A 17,008-nucleotide genomic window follows, 5' to 3' on the forward strand; every position below is an offset into this window, starting at 1 on the left:
AAAGGGGATAGGTCATTACACAAAGTAAAACTATTTCCCCTTGTTTATTTCTCCCCCTACTGTTCTTGTCAACTGCTGGAAATGGCCCACCTTGATTATCACTACAAAAGGTCCCCGTCCCCTCCGCTCTCCTACTGGTCATAGCTCTCGTTACAGTGTGTATGGTAACACCCATTGTTTCATGTTCTCTGTGTATATAAATCTCCCCACTGTATTTTCCACTGAATGCATCCAATGAAGTGAGCTGTAGCTCACGAAAGCTTATGCTCAAATAAATTTGTTAGTCTCTAAGGTGCCACAAGTACTCCTTTTCTTTTTGTGGATACAGACTAACACGGCTGCTACTCTGAAACCAGTTATCGTAGGGTAAGTGACATTTCTTTCATGGAGCTTCTTCTTTGGACATCCCCACCAGAAGAAGAATAAAAGGGTAATGCTGTTTTTCACTGCCAGGTGTACTAGTCCCCACTTCCTTCCCAATCCAAAGGAAGAGCAGTCTGTAAGCTAAGATTTTCTGCAGGGCCTTGCTATGGAGAGCAAGGTGGTAACACGAGACTTTATTTTCTTCCAGTTCCACTCTCCTGTGGCCAGTTTTCAGGATGGGATCTAGGCAAAGGCACTTTTGAGAAAAAATTTAGACATTCATGCTTTTGAATGAATGGTGGTGCCGACAGTCACATGGTGCATTACTGAGTCCTGATGGGGCAAGAGCGAGAAACGAGAGGACTAATCCTGCAGCATCTTCCTCTTTCTCCTTTAGGTCCTTGATCCGAATTCATATAAGTCGTCATTTGGGTTTTTCTTCGTTTGCACTGTGCTCAGTCTATGCAAGCCCATGCTGAGAGGCCTTGAAAGATCAGTGTGCAGCATCTTAAATCTAAGTTGCACCTTATTGAGTTCTTAAATGTCAGGTTATAGCTCCTTCTGTCCAGCTGCTGACTGACTGGCATTAGAACTGCTAGCTCTAATTGATTATTTTGTCCTTTCTTTTACCTTCATAGGTATTTATTTGTTCTTCAGCTAAAACAGGATATTCTCAGTGGAAAGTAAGTACTATTAGTATTCCTCCTGGGGGAATTCTGTGCCAAAAAAATAATAATTCTGCGCACAATATTTTAAAATTCTGCGTATTTTATTTGTCAAAATAACGCAATATAATCACTCCGATTTCAATTATTTCGGTAGTTTATTTAAACTACAATACTATGAATGGAGAATGCGAGTAGGGAGCAATGGAGGAAATCCCCAATCCCCCTTGCCAAATAGTAATGTAGCTAGATTTGACTCTATATTTCTAGTTATTAGTCAACAAATATGCAGTCATATATGCTCAGTGTTCCATCATAGGCAACTGAAGAGCAAGTGAGGGCTAGGAAATCAAACTCACAAGTTATATTGGCTACTGACTATCTCCAGAAAGGTCAGTAGCAAACAGTTCATGGAGCACATTTTGATAGGAAATTTTTTCAGTCCAAAAATTTAGACCAGTTCTAATCACAAAAGCACCCTAAGCATTTATAAGGCCATACCGTCCTTTACACCCTTCTGGCAATGTGAAGGAGCCTTAAAATGTTTACACCTGTTTTATACTCATGGGGGAATTGACAAAGACAATGAAAAACAATTCACTAAGCAGGCATGCTACTACATTCAGCTCTGCCTGAGGGGACAGAGCCTGCCCCATGCCTACCTCCTCAGAAACACCCTGAAGCCCTGCCCCTCCACGCCGAGTGTGCTGAAGTAGTGAGCAAGAGGGACACTGTGTGTGTGTCTCTCTCTCTCACTTGCACAACTGCCCAGCCCCCCCTCCCCGGTGGTGATTTACATCTCTACCAGCTGCTCCGGGCCCCCGAGCCAACCTGCCTATGGTGCCGGGGAGGGGGTGCATGACCGCTCTTGCAGCTTCCCTTTGCTTTCCCATCAGAAGTCATTTTTCTGTGGGGAAGCAAAGAAATCTGCAGGGGGCCACGAATTCTGCGCATGCGCAGAGATGCACAATTCCCCCAGGAGTATAGTATGTTTGCTACATTGAGTCTCTCAGGCAATTACAGTGTGTTTAACATGAGATTTAACAACACAGTTTCTTAGGAAAACTAGGAACCCCAGCATTCAGTTTGACAAGAATATATTTTTCTCTTGATACCTTCTGTGTGTATGCAAATGTGTATTCTTGGTGTGCTGGCTCAAAGAGTCAAATTAGTGTAGCCTGGATATTATAGTACTTATCTCAAGCATCAACTTATCAAAGATCTGACATTCACTGGAACGAACCGCATCTCAGCTCTCAAATGCTTGAGAGTTGTCTCCTCTTTGCGAACACAGTCACGCAAAGGTTTATCTAATGAGCCATTTTTCCTGTGGCAGGTTGGAATGCCCGTTTGACACAGCGGTCCAGTTGGCAGCTTATACCTTACAAGGTGAGTGGGGTGGGGGAAATGACTGTGTAGACTCTTCCTTGTAGTCTTGCATCCTCCTCTCTCTGCCACTGTGGTGGAAAGATAAGTATCTTGGCCAGGGCTTGGTAATCCTAAAGCTGAAAAACCTACTTTCCTTGCCTGTTAATTTGTCAGCATATATTACAAAGTGCTTTGCCACATTAGGGAAGGGTGAAAGGAGCTTTTGAAGAAACACATTTTAGCCAAGGAAATGAATTGGCACCAGGCACTTTGCAGAGTGCAATATGAACTGTACGTGTTAGTTTTCATTTTCCACTAAAACGTTTTTTCCTCAGACTTGTAAGAGTGTCCACTTTCAGACTAACAGTTCACTGTGCACTCGGCTTGAACTGCCCTTGTACAGGAACAGGGCTGTCCCTCTGGTGTCTCAGTGCAGTCAATTCCTCAGGTTCCATCCTTGGTCTAATGGAATCATACACCAAACTACAGTGGTTCCAAACAGGGGGTTTGTTTACACACACATTGCACTTGTTTAACTAAAGGTGTGATGTTGCACCAGTCTCATTAAACCAATGCAGTTTTGTGTATGGACACTCCACATTGGTTTACACTTGAATCATGTGGATTTAGCTCACACCAGTACAACTTCTATGTGGACCAGGCCACTGTCTGCTTCTTTCCACTTTCAGTTGAGTTGACAGTTCTGGAGATGATGGGATCCACACAGAAATGGAAGGCTATAGTTTTTGTTTGTTTTACTGGTGCAAAGGGAATTGTGCAGTGAAATTCTTTTCAGTTATGTGATCTGTGTTTAATGTACCATAGACCACTCTGGAAAAATGTCCCTCTCTATATACTCCATATACCTTATAAAACCTATTTGGTATCGTGCTTATTCTTGCTGTGATTCGTAAAGAAGACTAAGTCAATCCCTGAAATTTTTTATTCTCCTAGGTATTTTATAAAAGATCTGCTCAGCTTAAATATGAATAGTGCTGTAGATCAGTGGTTCTCAAAATGCAGGTTGGGACCCCCAAAGTAGGTTGTGACCCTGTTTTAATGGGGTCGCCAGGGCTGGCATTAGACTGGCTGGAGCCCGGAGCCAAAGCTGAAGCCCTAGCCCCACCGCCCAGGGCCAAAGCATGAGCCCCACCACCGAGGGCTCAGGCTTCAGCTTCAGCCCTGGGCAGCGGGGCTCAGGTTGCAGGCCCCCTGCCCAGAGATGAAGCCCCTGGGCTTTGGCTTTGGCTTCCCACCCAGGGCAATGGGGCTCGGGCAGGCTCAGGCTTCGGTCTTCCCTCCTGGGGTCATGTAGTAACTTTTGTTGTCAGAAGGGGGTCGCAGTGCAATGAAGTTTGAGAACCCCAGTATAGATAATCATAGAATCATAGAATATCAGGGTTGGAAGGGACCTCAGGAGGTCATCTAGTCCAACCCCCTGCTCAAAGCAGGACCAATCCCCAACTAAATCATCCCAGCCAGGGCTTTGTAAGCCTGACCTTAAAAACTTCTAGGGAAGGAGATCCCACCACCTCCCTAGGTAACGCATTCCAGTGCTTCACCATCCTCCTAGTGAAAAAGTTTTTCCTAATATCCAACCTAAACCTCCCCCACTGCAACTTGAGACCATTACTCCTCATTCTGTCATCTGCTACCACTGAGAACAGTCTAGATCCATCCTCTTTGGAACCCCCTTTCAGGTAGTTGAAAGCAGCTATCAAATCCCCCCTCATTCTTCTCTTCTGCAGGCTAAACAATCCCAGTTCCCTTAGCCTCTCCTCATAAGTCATGTGTTCCAGTCCCCTAATCATTTTTGTTGCCCTCCGCTGGACGTTTTCTAATTATTTCGCATCCTTCTTGTAGTGTGGAGCCCAAAACTGGACACAGTATTCCAGATAAGGCCTCACCAACGTCGAATAGAGGGGAATGATCACGTCCCTCGATCTGCTGGCAATGCCCCTACTTATACATCCCAAAATGCCATTGGCCTTCTTGGCAACAAGGGCACACTGTTGACTCATATCCAGCTTCTCGTCCACTGTAACCTCTAGGTCCTTTTCTGCAGAACTGTTGCCTAGCCATTCGGTCCCTAGTCTGTAGCAGTGCACTGGATTCTTCCATCCTAAGTGCAGGAGTCTGCACTTGTCCTTGTTGAACCTCATCAGATTTCTTTTGGCCCAATCCTCTAATTTGTCTAGGGCCCTCTGTATCCTATCCCTACCTTCCAGCATATCTACCACTCCTCCCAGTTCAGTGTCATCTGCAAACTTGCTGAGGGTGCAGTCCATGCCATCCTCCAGATCATTAATGAAGATATTGAACAAAACCGTCCCCAGGACCGACCTATTGATACCGGCTGCCAACTCGACGAGGAGCCATTAGTCACTACCCGTTGAGTCTGACGATCTAGCCAGCTTTCTGTCCACCTTATAGTCCATTCACCCAGCCCATACTTCTTTAACTTGCTGGCAAGAATACTGTGGGAGACGGTGTCAAAAGCTTTGCTAAAGTCAAGGAATAACATGTCCACTGCTTTCCCCTCATCCACAGAGCCAGTTATTTCGTCATAGAAGGCAATTAGGTTAGTCAGGCATGACTTGCCCTTGGTGAATCCATGCTCACTGTTCCTGATCACTTTCCTCTCCTGTAAGTGCTTCAGAATTGATTCCTTGAGGACCTGCTCCATGATTTTTCCAGGGACTGAGGTGAGGCTGACTGGCCTGTAGTTCCCAGGATTCTCCTCCTTCCCTTTTTTAAAGATGGGCACTACATTAGCCTTTTTCCAGTCATCCGGGACCTCCCCCGATCGCCATGAGTTTTCAAAGATAATGGCCAATGGCTCTGCAATCACATCCGCCAACTCCTTTAGCACTCTCGGATGCAGTGCATATAGTTGTGCACGTCCAGCTTTTCTAAATAGTCCCAAACCACTTCTTTCTTCACAGAGGGCTGGTCACCTCCTCCCCATGCTGTGCTGTCCAGTGCAGTAGTCTGGGAGCTGACCTTGTTCGTGAAGACGGAGGCAAATAAAAGCATTGAGTACATTAGCTTTTTCCACATCCTGTGTCACTAGGTTGCCTCCTTCATTCATTAAGGGGCCCACGCTTTCCTTGACTTTCAGAGCCAGTAGTTAAGGTAGGGAAACTTGTTGAAGAGAAATCTGTTGCTTTTCCCTTGATATTAAACAGTTTGAATGCATCCCGTTCTGAGAGATACTGGCATTGATAAATGCGTTTGATCTAATAGTGCAGTAGATCAAGTGTTTAGAAATGCAGGGTGAACTTAATAGGTCATATACCCTATTCTTAAATATTGGCATTTCCTTTCTACTTTCAGATCTGTTCTTAATTCCACAGTGAGTTCTTTAGCAGTGCTTTAATCTTACTGTCTGGTTGGCAGCTGAGCAGATTTTATTTAAATCAGCTGGAACCTAAGCAGGCTTTGACAACATTCCTTTCAACAGAGGCAGGTGGCATAGTGGGAGTAAATTACTGTAGATCTACAGACTTCCTCTGTGTCAAAGTATTTTTTTAAGTGTATAAAAAGTCTATTTAAAGGTTTTGTGTTCAGAACTCCAAGAAATAAATTTGTGTATAGTAAATACAACAAAATATTTAATTAACTCAATTTTTGCACCTTTTAAATATTTTATATATTTAATTGGCTTTTCCATTTTGTTTTCCAAAAAGTTTTTCCCTTTATTTTTGTACAAAAAACTTGCACTTTTCAAGCAGGTCAGTTTCTTGCTTGCACTTTTGATCAGAACTTGGGGGCCCAAAATTAGGTTCCTGATTCTCAAAGGTGAGTGAAGCACCAACTACTCTCTTGAAGTCACTGGAGGTGGTGACTGAAAATGAGACCATGTTAATTTAGGTTTCTAATTACAGATATAAGCACTCTTCTTTAGGCAACTGTGTTTGAAAAAGGTTGGCTTTTAAGTGTTAGCAGCCGTGGAAAAAGGAGCCAGTTCTCTGATGTTGCGCAGCCATTGTGACACTAGTGTGCTTACACTGATGGAAAGAGGAAAAATAGTTTCTCTCCCCTACTCTTGCCTTTGCACCCCTAAGTTATTTTTTTGCAGAGAGATCTGTAGTCATAGCTGGTTGAAAAATATTAAAACTGTTTTGGGGGAAATTTTGAAACTTTCCTTTCTACAGGATTCAAAATGGGTACATTTTTCTTGAAAGTTTTACATTTTTTCTCTATTTCTTTTTTTTTTAAGTCAACAATTTTTACTGAAATACTGCTTGGTAACTATTTAAAAACTATTTTGATGAAAATGTTTCAAGAGATTCCAAGATCTTGACAATTCAAAGATGTTGACAATTTTTCATGAAAAGTTCCATTTTATTAAAAAAAAAAAGGAAAAAAAAAAGAGAAGAAAATGTTGCTGGAAAACTTCTTGCGGGAAAAATTTTGAGCAGCTGTACTAACAGTATTTCATCAGCAGATGCAGAAGTTCTGTACAGAGCTTAGGCTGTAGGGCCGTTTGTCAATGTCTGCAGTTTCCACATGAAAACAGGTAGAAACAATAAATATGGGGGGTAGGGAGTGGGAGAAGTTTTGAGTCTGGAACACTTAACAAAGTAAACAAATCATGGTAGACATTTCAGCTCAAGCCAGTTCTTGTTACAGCTATTGCCTTTAAGCTAGGATTTATCTTGAATGGAATGTCACTTGACAGAGTTCTTTCTTTGTAGCTGAACTTGGAGACTATGATCCTGCTGAACATATTCCTGACCTGGTGTCTGAGTTCAGGTTTATGCCCACTCAAACTGAAGAGATGGAACTGGCCATTTTTGAGAAGTGGAAGGAATACAGGTACTTTAGCCTCCTGATCCATGCTTGCCAAATCAACTTTCTGACTCTTCCATTGGTAAAGCATATGCAAATGATGCAGTGGGGATGATGCTGACATTTCTATGTGGTCTTTCACCCAGATATAATCGTAATGTGATTCCATCATAGAACATGAGAAACCAAATCTAACAGTTCTTGGTTGAGAATGTACATGAAAACTGATATTTTTACATGTCTGCCTCTTCAATGCAGGGTGAAATTCTAGTCCTGTCAATGAATGGTAAAATTCCACAGTTTCAGTGAAATCATTAATTTGTCTAATCTTGCAATGCAATGCTTTTTGCAATAATCAGCGTTTCAGATTTAAATTTGCAAAGGTGGCCTTGGTGCTCATGTAAACTTTGAGAGAGCCAGCAATGTTTGCTTTTTGCAGTCCCACAGACATCAGTTTTTCCCCTCTTTCTCCATATGCTAGTTTTTCTTTTCATTGCTCGTAGTTTTACAGGATTCTGTTTAACTTTAAAAAAATTTATTTCAGGGGGCAAACACCAGCCCAAGCTGAAACTAACTATTTGAACAAAGCTAAGTGGCTGGAAATGTATGGGGTGGACATGCACATAGTCAAGGTAAGTTTGTCCACAAGGTGATGACCTCTTCGGAAACGGTTATTCTTACAGACAAAATGTTCCAAGTATTGTGCAAAGCTAAAAGTGCTGTATAGGAAAGGAAAACAAATGAGATTAAGGTAATAATATGGTGCTTTTCTAAAATGTTTAGTACTTAGGCTGGTTATGTGTAATCACTTGGTACGAACTAATTTGTGTATGCTTCTGGAGGCTGTAATTTTAATCTATCTATATTTATATTGTGTTTTAAACATGTGATAGGCGCTGCAGATTTCAGTCAGCCTGAAGCCTACGTGAAAATCATAGTAAATGAAATCAAAATTGGACCGGGATTTAATCTGGTATCAATTCACAATTGTCTATAGAGAGACTAAATAGATTGTAAAGGAAGAACGGTAGAGAATAACACAAGAAGGGTCTTTAGCCCATAAGCATATAAAGAAACCCTTTCTTCTCCTTGCTTCTTTATCCTGATCTCTCCAAAGAGTTGTGGAGTAGAATAAGCTATTTAGGAAGCTTTTTAGAGAGTTTTGTTATTGTAATAAAATAACAAATAGTATTTAACCTTAACAATGAAGGATGGGATACATTGGAATGATTTATACATACATGGGATCCTACACGTGGAACTCAACACAACCTGTTTTGGTCTGTGATACTTAGGCAAGGGACGGCAATGATTACAGCCTTGGACTGACCCCGACGGGAGTTCTGGTCTTTGAAGGCGACACCAAGATTGGTTTGTTTTTCTGGTGAGATTGAAAGACTTAAGACTGTGCATTGTAAAATACCTAACTCTTTTACACTAGCCAAGAATTCTTGAACATCACAGTGTCTGAGACCATTAGTCAATATTAGTAATCTGCAAAATACTCCATAGCTTAAAATTATGGGGGTTTTTCAGTGTCCAAAACGTTATCTTCCTTGGTTAGTGTCCTTGACAAATACGTGAGTGGTTTTTGTGTGCTTTCATCTCTCTTCCGTACAGCAGTGCTAAATACATACACAATGAAGCCCGTACAGCATCACTAATAATATCAAGTATGCTTTCCCAGGTTGTCATGCTGCTTTATTGGATTCGTTGTGTATGTGTGTAGTACTGGATATGTGGGGGAGAGGGGAAAGCATTCAACCAGTCAAGTTGGTATCTTAGCCAAATGTTTTCTTTTTTGTGAGGAGGTGTGGGTATTGGAATCCTTTGAGTGCAAAACACCATCCAGGTGGTTTCTGCCTTTTTTTGGAAATGACCCCTTTCTGTCCCACACTTACCACAGAAACAGGTTCAGGCCTAGATAAAAGCACATAACCATATAATGTAGTAAAGAGTATGAAAATGCTTACCAACACCTGCAGTTCCCTTCTGCAGGCTTTTGAGGGGGTAACACCAGTTTGTTGGAGGTATTTGTAGCAGTTCCATAGGACTTGTACAGTTGCATATGGTTAAAAAGCAGGCAGAAAGATGGGGAACCCACTTTGAGATTTGGGTCTAGGCTTAAGCAAGGTTTAAGGGTCCAAAGTTATTTTCCCTGGTCCCTGTTTCTCATGCTTATTCCCATGCTGGCAAGGTATGGGTAGGGGGGTGGTCAGGCAGGTTTGTTTGATTGGATCCAATCTAATTGTATAAAACACAGTTTGCCTTAATTATCATCTCCCTGCCCAGAAATAATAGACTGTACTGATGTCAGCTAAAAATCCATTTTAAGACCCCCAATAGAAGCTTCATCTTTTTAAAAGTTGCTATAGTTTTTGAAATCTCTTCAAGTCATAACTTCTTAATGACAGTTTCTTAATACACCGGCTAATACATACCTCATTGGGACGTTTGTTGTAGGACCTCAGTCTGTTTATATCAGCTTTTAAAATGGGTGAGTTCTAGAGCAGAACATTGAATATAACTCTTCTCTATGGACCAACAAAGATGTGTTTACACATTTCTTTTCTTCTTCATCTGACAGGCCAAAGATAACCAGACTGGACTTCAAGAAGAACAAATTAACACTAGTTGTTGTTGAAGATGATGAGCAGGTAGTTAAAATGTGCTGTTAGCTCTTTTAGCTGCTGTGTAACTAAGATTCACGGGCACTAGTTAGTTACTCCTGCTCTCATTTCACACTTAAGTTTGCAGGAGAAACATGGCAGCATTGGAGTGTTTTTAGTTGTGACTTCTTGGTGGCAGTGAATTTACATGTAAAAGAAATTTAGCAGTGTCTGATTTGCTTTGTATTCTCAGCTTTTAAAAGGGCAATGTCTTGTTTAACTAGTATGGGCCAGAGAATTTGGAAAGAGCAAGTGTACTTTGGTGTGTTATGTAAGAAAGCTAATAAAGGTAGGTAGTGTAAATGCCACGCAGTTGGAACTCATTCCTTAAACAGATGACAGAAATGCCCCCAGGAGGAGAAATTGCTCTGAGTTGAGCAGATTATAAAAAAGCGAGGATTGGTAACACAGGGAGGTGGATCTGCTTTGGAACAAGAACCAGGAAGTCTGCCACAGAGACAAGTACCTTTATGTTGTAATATTCCCATCAGTCCACAGTTGTTCTGAGCTTGGCCTCCTAGGGTATGGCCACACAAGGATAAAAAAACCTGCGGCTGGCCTGGGTCAGCTGACTTGAGCTTGCAGGGCTAAAAATTGCTGTGTACACGTTCAGGCTTAGACCCGAGCTCTGGGATCCTGTGAGGATGGAGGGTCCTAGAGCTCGGGCTCCAGCCTGAGCCCAAATGTCTATATAGTGATTTTTAGCCCTGCAGCTCAAGCCCCATGAGCCCGAGTCATGACCTAGGCTAGTTGCCGCCATATTGTGGGTCTCTTTATCCCTGTGTGACATTTTTCATCCGGCTTATCTACAAATCAGTTTATTGTAGGATCTTTTTTGAGTGCAAAGTTGCTAACATACATTTTAATAAACAGTTTCAATGCCGCTGCCCCACAACTACATACTCTAATGTGTATACATTTGGGCAGGCCAGGTTGGACAGTGACTCTTTTAAGATGCCTCACGTGTAGTGAATGCATTGTAGTTACAGTGCTATTTGCTAACTAGTCAAAAGCAAATCTTAGCTGGTGTTGGTGATGCCCTGATGTGTTGCTCCTAACACAGAGCCATCCTGGCTCTAACAAGTATATTTAATCATTAATTTATTCCACAAAAAATAAATGGCCAAATCCAGTTGTTCCTGGAGTCAAAAATACTGAATATTCTCTCTAGCAATTCCACTTGTATTTGGCGTATTTCATCCATCTATTCTCAGGCAGAGATGAAGTGGGGGAGATTTTTCACCACAGATGAATATAAATTTTATTGAGCATTCATTAAATTGTGGGGAACTCTGACTCGTTTGAGGCTGTTTGAATTCATGGTGTATTTTCTGTGCTTTAAGGGGAAGGAGCAGGAGCACACTTTTGTGTTTAGGCTGGATCACCCCAAAGCCTGCAAACACTTGTGGAAGTGTGCAGTGGAACATCATGCTTTCTTCCGCCTCAGGGGACCCGTCCAAAAAGGCTCAAGCCGATCAAGCTTCATTCGGCTGGGATCACGGTTCAGATACAGGTCAGAGTCATTTCTCATTCGCTGTCTCTTCTCTCCCCATTTCCAGTCCCTTGGGTAATGCACAAGCGAGGAAAGTGGTATCCAGTTTCTATAGTGTCCAGAAGATTGAATGTCACAAACTGCATTTAGATAAATTATTTAAATTAGGCTGTTAAACTGGCCAAAATAATGCACAATCTTTAATAAACAACCCTTTCCAGATTTGCGAACTGAACTTAAGCTTTTTCTGATCTGTGCACTAAAATGTAGTAGGGGCAGTTTCCCAAAGTTAACAGGTTGTCCTGTTTCTTACATACAGTACATTATACCTGTGCTCTGTAGACTACCCTGGCTTCCCATTTACTTCCAGGTACAGTTCAAGTGGTTGATTTTGATTCATGAAGCCCTGCAGTTTTGGTTCTGGTTGAGAGTCCACTTCATGTTCCATAAGGTGCATTTAACTGACACAGTCTAGACTTACACATTTGATGGCAGAGCAAGGCTTGTGACTCTGGAATTCATATTATTTGTGTTGCGGCAGTGCCCAGAAAGCCCAATTGGAATCAGGGCCCCGCTGTTTCAGACACTGCATAATCATATAACGAGGTCTCATCTTTGTCCCAAAGACAGACTGTGAGACAATTGGTCTTTTACCTATGGGGTTGATTTGCTAGGGGAGGCAGATTTAGTTTACTATGTTTGGGATTTTTTTTTAAGTTCTCTTTTTTGGGCCCTGGGTCAATTAAGCTGTTATCATTTTGCTTTATTGATCACATGAAGTCCATCTGCATACACATTGTGAAAAGTGCATTTTATAAATAGAAAAATATAATAAATATAGACATTATCATCATTTGTAAAGGGTATGAGGGTCACTTTAAGGACATTGTCAAATGGAAGTAGGTGATTTACTTGCACATCTCTGGAAAGCATAATCTGCAGTTCGGGCAGAACCCCTAGCAAATGTAATAGGGCTATTAAGGAAGTGAATGTAGGGCATGTTGAAAACATTGGCTTGTCAGCTCCGGAGAATGAAGTGACTTACATCTACAGAACAGGTGAAGTACAAGCAGTGACAATGCAAACTCACCACATGCTACCTTGCTGGAGCATGCTGGTTGTTCAGCTGCTTACCAGTCCTTGGCCTGTCTGCTAGGCAAAGGAGCTGGAGATGGAGGCTCTGTATTCAAAGCCCATGAGCCCTCAGGTTCCTCTTTAGGTAAGAAGACCCGTCTTGAGAAAACAGCATAGGATTGGGAGTCAGAGCATCACAGTTCTAATTTCTAGGTCTGTTCTAGTCTTCCTATATGATACTGGCTGAGTCTCTTGGGCTCTGATTTTTTCAAAAAGTGCACACAGTTACCATGATTGCGTGTTTAAAATGACAAAGTGTGTATTTTGAGGAATTTAACCCTTAAGGAATTATTGCTTCAGTTTCTGCTTCTGCAAATGGGGATAATATCTCCCTCAGCAGGGATTAAAATATTTGCAAAGTTCCTGAGTTCTTCTGATGAAAGGCACCATAGAAGCATAAAGTTGTTTGTCTCAGCAAGCTAGGATTGCTGAGCCATAAAGCAAACACCTACAAGTAAGTCAGACAAGGTATTTTGTCCCAGTTATGCCTATATTCTGCCTTTGTAAACAAGTGCTTTGTCCCATCGTTGTGTACCTTAACTTTCACTTTTAGTGGGAAAACAGAATACCAGACAACCAAGACCAACAAAGCCAGAAGATCAGCGTCCTTTGAAAGGAGGCCCAGCAAGCGATATTCAAGGAGAACGCTACAAATGAAAGGTAAACTGTCACCACACATTGTAGGCAGCACGGCCCACAATGAGACTCAGATAGAGTAACATCTTGTGCTGATTCTAGACAGGAGTTCTTGTGTGGACGTTTCTCCTCATCTTGGATGATGATTTTTATAATGATCCATCTTTCCTTTGAGTCATTGCTCTTGGGACATATTTGCAACACAGTGTGCTTAACAAACTGGGTGACTTCAAGTTGCCTTTGACATTTTGTGAGGTTGCCTAACAGCTAAGTCACCTATGAATACTGTAAGATGTTTATAGAGAAAAATAATTGGTCTAATAAGTAAAGAATTAACCAATATATGAGCATGATCCTTCATTGAATCCCTTTGCTGTCTGTCTGTACTTTCTGTGTCAGCTTAAAACTCCCCATCCTTGCAAGACCTTGAACAACTCTTCCCCTGCTTGCATCTCAGCCATTGTCCCACCTTGTGACCGACATGCTGCCAGTTTTTCTTGCCTTGATATTCCCTTTGTCTCCTTCTCTCACTCTTGCTTATGCCTGGAATGACCTTCATGTCTGCTTTCAGATCCCTTCATAAATCCTAGTCTCCAGTTTAAAAATGTGTTCTTCGTGCTTCATACGTATTTGCTTTGCAACTCCTTATTTGCGGTCACTCTAGTCTTTTCCTGTGTTTGTTTAATTTAGGTTGTAAGCTCTTTGGGGGAAGATATCTTATTTTTAAGTGTCATGGATATTTATTTATGGTGCTGTATAAATACTAACAGAATGAATGCAAATTTAAATTTGTAATCGATCTTGTCTGGAATTTTTTGCAGCAAACGTGGCTAAACTTGAAGAAACAAGGTAGGAGACATTCTGCTATTTAATTTCCTTTCGGTTCAGTCTGTATTTAGTTACGTGTGTGTATGGAGGCAGGTTATAAGGTTAGTTCAGATCTAAAGGAGCACTATTAATTTAGCTTTTAAGACCAGAAGGAACCATTTGATCATCTAACCTGACCTCCTGAATAACACAGGCCACAGTGAAAGTTGCTTTTTCAGTTTGGGTAGGTCCTTCCTATTTTTCAGTGGAGAGCTGCTGGTTTTAGGTGATGCTGTCTCAGTGGAGGATATTGCCAAGAATGCATCCTAGCAAGCAAAAATACTTTTGAATTCTGGGGAAGTGGGTTTATGACTAACTCCAGTCCTGACTTGCTTTCAAATGTTGGTGAGGAGGATAGCAGGATTTTTCTGTTGTGCCGTGAGAGAATCAAGCAGACAGGAATAAGAGGAGTTCTTCTTGCTGATGTGTCTCTACTACAATGATGCAATTGAAATACAAAGCTTGTGGAATTTACGAGTGGGGAGGAATACTGTAGAACTAGACACTTCCACCAAAATTATTCTCTTCATTTTTACACTTATGCCTTGACCTATAATAATAATCAGTAGGGAGAATGCCCAACATTTTAGGAGTGAGTCTGTAATTTTCCTTCTGCATTTGTGCAGCACCTAGCCCAGTGTAATCCTGGTCAATGTCTGACCCTCCTATGTAACTACTGCAATACAAACAATAAATAATATTCTCCAGTTACCAATTCTCTTTCTAAACCTTAGAAATCAACCCGTTTAATTACTTCACATTCCTCCTCTTCCTTCTTGAAAGAGGTCTTCCAGGATTATATTATCATTGTTGTAGCAAAGTGCTTCTCTAAAGCTTGTACCACTGTAGTATCTGTGCTCTTTTCACATAAATGTTCACATCCACAAGGAACAGCTCTCCTTTTCAGCCCTCAGATCCTGGTAACTTGTAGAGTCATATTCCAAATGCAGTTGGGGCAACCCCCTCAATGCCTACCCAGAGGAGTTGTACTCGGCTGGTTCTCACCTCTCTCCCTTGCATCTCCAAGTCCTAGCCTAGAAGGCCCTCCTGTTGAGGGCCTGCATGTTGCTCTCTGTCAGCCAGAAAGGGTCACAAGGAAAGCCCTGTGAGGCACAACCCTCGGTTTTCCCACCCCCGCTCTCCAAGCACAGCGCTTCTGGGGAGCCTGTAGCCCTTGCTGGATCAAGGGACCAAATTCTGTGCCAGATTAATGTATGTACTTGATCCAGCAAGGGCTAGAAGCTCCCCAGAAGTGCTGTGCTCGGGGAGCATGGGTTGGAAACAAGAGGCTGTGCCTCCTATGTCTTATCCTTCACCTCTATTTGTATGTAGTGCTGCAACTGTGCCGCCCTCTACAGCAGTTATCCATCTGGCCGAGAGTATAACTCACCTAGGGAAATGCTGTGGGTTGCAGCAGCAGAAAATTCCATAGTGGGCTTGGAAATAAGTAAGATTCCCATAGCACCTTGCCCAGCTTATGCTTTTGTTGTGCTATAGAGTTGTACATCCTGAAGAGTCCTGAGTGGAAGCCATTTCATGCTGTTGAAGGGTTCAGGGTGCAATCCAGAGCAGTGAGGGGTTCTAAGTGTGGGTGCCTCAAATGCTTTGCTACTGTAACTCCTTGCCTGGGACGTTCACTGTCAGCAGCAAGCATGCAGGTCACACCCCTGAGTGTCTGTGTATAACTATAGTCCTGGTCCAACAACTCTGATCCCAGCAGCTGGCCAGCAACACATCATTCACACTTCCTGGTCTCTACCAGCATTTGTTAGAACCAGCAAGATGATTCTAGCACACTCTGTCCCAAATTTTCCCAACACTGTGCTCTGAAATGTCCAGCCCTCTCCTGGATAGTTCAGAAGAAAAATAAGGTTTGTTTGGCCCTCTAAGGGCACAAAAGCACATCACAGAGTATTAACTTAACTGAGGTAAATACACCATTCCAATTAAACACAGCACTGAGTTGCTTTATAGTAAAAATAAATCAAGTTTATACACAGTAGGACATAGGTTAAGTGTTGACAGGTAAAAGGAATAAAGTTAGAAAGGGTTAGAAGCAAATAAAAGTGAAAACACACATCTAAAAGTCTAAAACTTAATCTAGCAAAGTGTAGGCGTTGTTTGTGATGGTTTCTCGCCTGTATTCAGTTTCCAGAGATTTCAGTCACTATCTCGCCCCTTGATTGAAGGACCCATCTTTCTCAGTTTGTAAGAGCTCTGTTCCATTTTGTCTGTCAAGTGATGGATGCCAAAAATGGCATCTGTCTGCTTATATCTACTTTGTTACAAGAGGCAGGGTGACTTTATGCTGTTTTTCCCTTCCCGTGGCCTTTCCACCTCTCTGTATGTAAGTAGGGCTTCCACTGTTTTGATTCCACCATGCTGAATTTACATAGGAGACAGGTGAATAGCTGCCTTCTCTCCTGTCTGGGAGGGAACCTGTTTGGCCACAGACAGTAAAGCACAATATCATTACGTATCCATATTTCCTTATATAATGTTAATGCACACATTTCACAATGATATTAATTACCAGTGTGTAATTGCATTCCAGAAAAGTCGTCACTCTATACACTTTTTTATAACACCATAATATTGTATACAATCAATTGATTCAATTGCTTATCAGTTGAGGTTCAGCTCCCTGCCCTCCACCTCCCATCTTTGTACACCAATAAGTCTTTGAAATTGATTTTTCTGAGGGTTACGCTCAAAGTATAGTTTATTCAAGTTGTGAGGATGCTGACATGGAGTCTGGTGGTGAAGGAAGCTCCATGCTCTTTCTTACCCCACTCTGTTAGCTTAATAGCTTTGTTTACCTAATATGTAAAAAAAAAAAAAAAAAAAAAAAGACTTTAATTGTCTTTGCCTGAAGATCGGGCTGGTCTGAGAATCAAATACACGTTCCTTTGTTTAAGCGAGATCTGTTTACCAGCTCCCTCTGATATGCCTAATTTAAACACACTTTAGTCATAATTCCAACATGCAGCCATAACTCTCAATACAAATCATGTACATAC

General features: G+C 41.8%; 1 protein-coding gene across 2 annotated transcripts in view; it reads left to right on the top strand.

Annotated features, from left to right (window-relative positions):
* Positions 1-17,008, top strand: part of EPB41L5 (erythrocyte membrane protein band 4.1 like 5) — a 54,891-nt gene that overhangs the window by 28,438 nt on the left and 9,445 nt on the right. For both annotated transcript variants that reach the window (XM_073305044.1, XM_073305045.1), the window contains exons 6-14: positions 1,002-1,046; positions 2,365-2,417; positions 7,097-7,217; positions 7,735-7,822; positions 8,486-8,574; positions 9,778-9,847; positions 11,203-11,372; positions 13,039-13,145; positions 13,943-13,970. In XM_073305044.1, coding sequence (XP_073161145.1) covers positions 1,002-1,046; positions 2,365-2,417; positions 7,097-7,217; positions 7,735-7,822; positions 8,486-8,574; positions 9,778-9,847; positions 11,203-11,372; positions 13,039-13,145; positions 13,943-13,970 — 771 coding nt within the window. The remainder of the gene's footprint in view (positions 1-1,001; positions 1,047-2,364; positions 2,418-7,096; positions 7,218-7,734; positions 7,823-8,485; positions 8,575-9,777; positions 9,848-11,202; positions 11,373-13,038; positions 13,146-13,942; positions 13,971-17,008) is intronic.

Source organism: Lepidochelys kempii, chromosome 11 (assembly GCF_965140265.1).
Source record: "Lepidochelys kempii isolate rLepKem1 chromosome 11, rLepKem1.hap2, whole genome shotgun sequence".
NCBI classification, from domain to species: Eukaryota; Metazoa; Chordata; order Testudines; family Cheloniidae; genus Lepidochelys; species Lepidochelys kempii.